A 5,555-nucleotide genomic window follows, 5' to 3' on the forward strand; every position below is an offset into this window, starting at 1 on the left:
ATGATTGTAGCCGTTTCTGTATTACCTTCAGCAAAACTTTACTCGCTTGAGATATCAAAGAGATTGTCCGATGATTTCCGCATTCTGTTGGGTCATCTCTCTCCAGCACTATACCTGACACTATTTAGGTGTTCTTTGTCATATTTCAATATTCAGTATTCTGATGCTACCTGACAGCTGCTATTCATAAGGTTTTCAGTGACCAAGTATTTAAAAATTGTCCATCTCTCTTTTCCTAGTCTTAGTGTGAAAACTCAGCTGAAACCTGTCCTCCCTTGGTGACCCTGCTCTTATTTAAAATACCGCTGGCCTGGCTTCCAGAATCACAGCAACACACAATCCACCACAGTAAGAAAACTGATACACAAATGGTGGATCTAAATGGTGGAGCTTTAAATAAGTTGTAAAGCCAGAAGGAGGCTTCAGCGGCAAGATAACATATTCAGTTTTGAACTTATATTTGGCATACTTGGAAAGATGTCTAAGGGCATTGAGGATGAACTGATTTTTGCTCATATGAGAAGCATGGGCAGATAGTAGCAACTGGGGGTAGGGAACATTACTTTAAAAGTAATAATCAAGCCCTTGAAAGTTGATGTGAATAACAAAGCCGAAAGAATAGAAGTTATTTGCTGGCCCAATGTTTTCCTGGCCATACATATCCAATTTACTTATTCTACTGCATCTGTGAGCTGGTGTTTAATTTTTTTTTTTTTTTTTTTTTACAAAACTCCTACCTTTACAGTTGTGACAGTCGCAATTAGTTATGATAACAGTTATTCACTGTTGAATCTTACGAATCTTATTCCCATCTCCTTTTTTTTTTTTTTTTTTTTTGACAAAACTCCTCTGTCCTTTCTCCTATCTCTGGATTCTAATTACCTGTGGATAAGCATGCTTTGCAGTCTACCTTTTAAGTTCCTGAAGAAGAGAAACAAAATTGTTATTAAATTGCATCTCACATTGTAGGTGCTCAGTAAATACTTGTGAAACAGATTTGAACTGATTTTTATCTATGAATCCCTTCTGGATGACAGGCAATACAAATGCATAGTAATCATAGCAACAACTTTATGAGATGTTTGATGCAAATTGACACACTTGACTACTAATCCACAATTTGGAGGATTGAGTTTACACAATTATTGTTGCTAAGTGTTGTCGAGTTGTTTCCAACTAATAGTGACTCTGTATAGGGTTTCCAAGGAGAAGCTGGTGGGTTTGAACCCCTGACTTTGTGGTTAGCAGTCCAGTGCTAACCTACAGCCCTACACCAGAGCTCCAAGTCCACTCAGAATCACAGCCAAAGAAAAGCCAGGTGAGCAACCTACAAAAAGAAAAATTCAGCCGTTGAAAACTGTATGGAGTACAGTTCTACTGTGACACATTCAAGGTTGCCATGAGTCAAAAATAACTCTAGGGCAACTGTTTTTTCATGATACAAACAACAAAACTGAGGTCTAGAGAATGAAGCACATCACATAGCCACCGAGGGCTAATGCCCTAATTTGAACCCAGGGTTCTCCAATTCTAAAGTCCTTGCTCGTTCTAGCACCTGTTGATTCACAACCACCCTATAGGATCGAGTCAAACTGCTCCATAGAGTTTCCTAGGGTATAAACTTTAACACAGCAGACGGACAGATTTTTCTTCCATAGACTAACTTTGATCCACCAACCTTTGATTAGCAGCTGGGCCCTTAAATACTGCCCCACCAGGGTTCTTTGCTCAATTTACTTGCCTTTCTGAATTTAACAGCACAATGTCTTCTCACTTGCTTCTAAAGACAGTTGTTGTTGTTGTTGTTAAGTGCCATCAAGTCAGTTCCAACCCATAGTGACCCTGTATAGGGTTTCTGAGGAGCGGCTGGTGAACTTGAACCACTGACCTTGCAGTTCAAATGGCTTTGAAGTCTGGCGCATTAACACACAGTGCCACACAGAGTAGAGAGTTTAATACCTGGTATGGTGTTGCAGGATAAACAGTGGATTGCTAGCCACAAGGTTGGTGGTTCAAACCCACTGGCTCCTCCTTGGAAGTCCTTTACAGGGTTGTTATGAGTCAAAACTGATTCGACGGCACGTAGCAACAACAATTATCATCAAAAACAGTTTGATTAATTTTGAGGGGAAGTTTGAAAATTGCCACAATTTGAGGGAGCTTGTTTCTTTTATGTTTACCAAATGGAAAAGAGTTCAACCAAGACTCAACAAGGGACCACTGAGGCATCATTGCAAGAAGAGAGGCTGAAAAAATGTGCTCTCTCTGTCAAGCTTCCTGTTTGATAAATGACAGGATTCTGAATCTCCATGCCCTGCCCTTTTCCTGGTCTGATAGAATTGTGTGTGTTTGTGTGTGTTTGTGTTGTTAGGTTTGCTGAAAAGTCCAGTGAACAAGACGGCCCTGACGTTGATTGCTGTAAGCTCCTGCATCCTGGCCATGGTGTGTGGCAGTCAGATGTCCTGTCCACTCACTGTGAAGGTCACTCTTCATGTACCCGAGCACTTCATCGCAGACGGTAAGAGCTGAACATCAGAAATGGCCCTGCACCTACTTGGCATCTTGCTTCTTTGTTGGTCAAATATCATCCATGCATGGCCAACTTCAGAATTTCATTTTCATTGCAGGGAGGAACAACCACAACAACAACAACAACAAAACGATCATTCGAACTTGCCTTGGAATCGACTCTTATCACATAGAGTCCTAGATGATTTGAACTAAACAAATGATTGTTTTTCTAAGGGCAAGAGCAATGTTAGTTATGTAAGCAAATAATTCCAATGGGATGCAGAAGTAAAACTTGAGATACTTCAGAGAAGCTACTAGGTCTTATCATTTCTTTGGATATTTTTCCAAACTAAAAATGCCCTTCCCAAAAGAATATTTACTAATTAAAAACATATGACAGGGAAGATGATATAAGCTTTGATGGAATTTCCTAAATGCCCTGAAGAGTACCCATATCTCAGTCCCTGTAAATGTATTTTAAAAGTGTCTTACATTCTTTCATTTACTCTTCACTCAATTAATTTGAATTAGTGAGCCGCTGTAGTACCGTAGTCACTCATAAAGCATGGTTCAGAGACTGATTAGAGTACTTTGTATGTATTGCTAAAGTGCCCTTTGGAGACGTTGTTCCAGGGTCCCTATACCTACAGGGTATCATGGTGCCAGATCCTTGTTCTCACTTGGCATTACTATTAAAAAGAAAGCGTAAGTATACAGCTTAATGGGTTTTTATATAGAAGATCACGCATATCAAACTATAAAACATTTTTAGCACCTCAGAAGGCTCTCTTATGCCCCTCACAAGTTGCCTCCTTCTAGTGGTAACCACCATTCTGACTTCTAGCACCATGGAAGTACAATTACTTTTTTAAAAGTATTTCTCCATTGAGTGTGTGTGTGTTTGTGTATATATATATGCATATACATATACATATGCATATAATGTTTTTGACATCCCCACCCTATATTTGTGAGCCTTGTCTCAGTGTACCCAGATTTTACTTTCAGTTTTTAAATTACAATGTTCATGACTTATCAGAATTCTCCCATTGTTTTCTGACCAGAGCAAAGTAGAACTTTTATTCCCTTTCTCTGAAACACCAAAGTCTATTAATGCAACCTGTGATTCCTCCCACTTCACTGTCGAAAACCAGCCCCCTACTTGTTTTTCACTTGAACTAATAGGTTCAGTGTTTTGTGACTTAAGTAAGAGTCTTAGACTCAATGATGACAAGGCTTCATCGCACATATTTTGGACATGTTATCAATAGGGAACAGTCCCTGGAGAAGGCCATCATACTTGGTAAAGCGTAAGGTCAGTGAAAAAGAGGAAGATGTGCAAAGAGATGGGTTAACACCGTCGCTGCAGCAATGGAATCAAACATGGCAATGACTGGAAAGCTGGGACAGGACTGGGCAGCATTTTGTTCTGTTGTATGTAGGGTCACTATGAGTCAGAACGGACTCAATAGCACCTGAAAATAACAAGACTTTTGGTTCATCTCTATCAAATTGTATGTGCACATAAAACAGAAAAACATATAAGTGTGAAATGGTAAGGGCAGGAAGGCAGAGGGAGCAATTCGTATTCTGTGAGTTCTTGGAGCCTGTTTTTTGCTAGTGCCTTTAGTGAAGCTTAGACTTCTTCCTTCAATACTATTGATTCCTGATCATACGCTAATGCTTAAAATGATTGAATATCGACCAATTATTTTTGGTACAGTGAATGTGTGTATTCTGTCCATCATCTTTGGATATTTTCAGCATCATTCAATATTTGCTTATAGTATCCTTCAATGTTGTAACACAAGGCTTGAATTTTTTTGCTTTCGTTCTTGGAAAATGCCGAGTGTGCTCTTTCCTTTTGTTTTGTTAACATCAGGTCTTTGCATATTTGATTATAATATGTGACTTTGTGTTCCCAAGATGCCCTTTGAAAATTTTTGTTCTACTCTTTTCCTTCATTTCTTCCAATTGTTTTAGCTTCTTTAGGCTCAACAGCAAATTTCATAGTCTCTTTGGACATCTGCTTTGGTCTTTTATGTCTTCCCTATGTTGTTTTTAAAACATCCATAGAGGAAGAGACTTCAGAAGCTGGAACATAACAATACCAGCATGTATGAAAACTAAATAGATGAACATAGCTTTTCTTAGTTAGGGATATGGAATAGAGAGTCCACTGTATGGCTCCTTCCCCCAAATGCAGCTGATTTTAGCACTTGAAGATGCTAACACTTGAAGGTCTTGATTGCTTGGAGATGAGAAAATTTTCTGAGAATCTTTTCTTGTATGGTGTTAGTGCTTCGATGGGTCAGACACTCTGTTCATTGGTCATTCCATGCCCAAAGCCATTTTATTAACCCATTTGACAGATAAGGAAACTAGGATTTGCAGAGGAGTTGATTCTAGTCTTTCACAGAGATAGAGAAATCTCCAGTAAGGACCAATTTTTATGGGTTAAACCAGTGGGGTGTTCCATTCTGATTCTTGGAGATACATGTGTAGGGTGGTGGGGGAGGGTTTGCATTTCCATTGAGTGGAGGGTAAATGGCAAAATGCCTATTTCCTATCACGTGCCTTTTCCCTGAATCTTTTTCATCATTTAGCATTAATAACTTTAAAGATATTAATCTATAACATAAGTACAATAAAGATTGCATACTCTAAGTCTGTGAAGCATTGTTTTGTTTTCTTTTACACATATCTATACACTCACATCATAATATGGTTGTTGGTGGTAGTTGTGTGCCATAGAGTTGATTCTGACTCATAGTGACCCTGTGGTGGTGGTGGTGGTGGTTCTGACTCATAGCGACCATGCATAGTTTTTTTTTTTAATGTTTTATTGTGAATTATGTGATAGTTTACATGGGAGAACATTGATTTTACATTCATTCTGTCGTATATCGTCTCATTGCCATGGCTACAATCCCCTCCATGCAATCCTTACCCCATGCCCCCCAGGTCTTCAGCACACAGTCGCTCTCCCTCTCTGGATCTAAAGTCTCCAGCTGCTCCATTGCTCCACGTCATCATCTCTGGCT

At 39.2% G+C, this 5,555-nt stretch overlaps 1 protein-coding gene across 3 annotated transcripts in view; it reads left to right on the forward strand.

Annotated features, from left to right (window-relative positions):
- Nucleotides 1–5,555, forward strand: part of ASTN2 (astrotactin 2) — a 1,331,668-nt gene that overhangs the window by 509,592 nt on the left and 816,521 nt on the right. For all 3 annotated transcript variants that reach the window (XM_006865679.1, XM_006865678.1, XM_006865680.1), the window contains one exon: nt 2,372–2,518. In XM_006865679.1, coding sequence (XP_006865741.1) covers nt 2,372–2,518 — 147 coding nt within the window. The remainder of the gene's footprint in view (nt 1–2,371; nt 2,519–5,555) is intronic.

Source organism: Chrysochloris asiatica, unplaced genomic scaffold, assembly GCF_000296735.1.
Source record: "Chrysochloris asiatica unplaced genomic scaffold, ChrAsi1.0 scaffold00081, whole genome shotgun sequence".
Classification (NCBI taxonomy): domain Eukaryota; kingdom Metazoa; phylum Chordata; class Mammalia; order Afrosoricida; family Chrysochloridae; genus Chrysochloris; species Chrysochloris asiatica.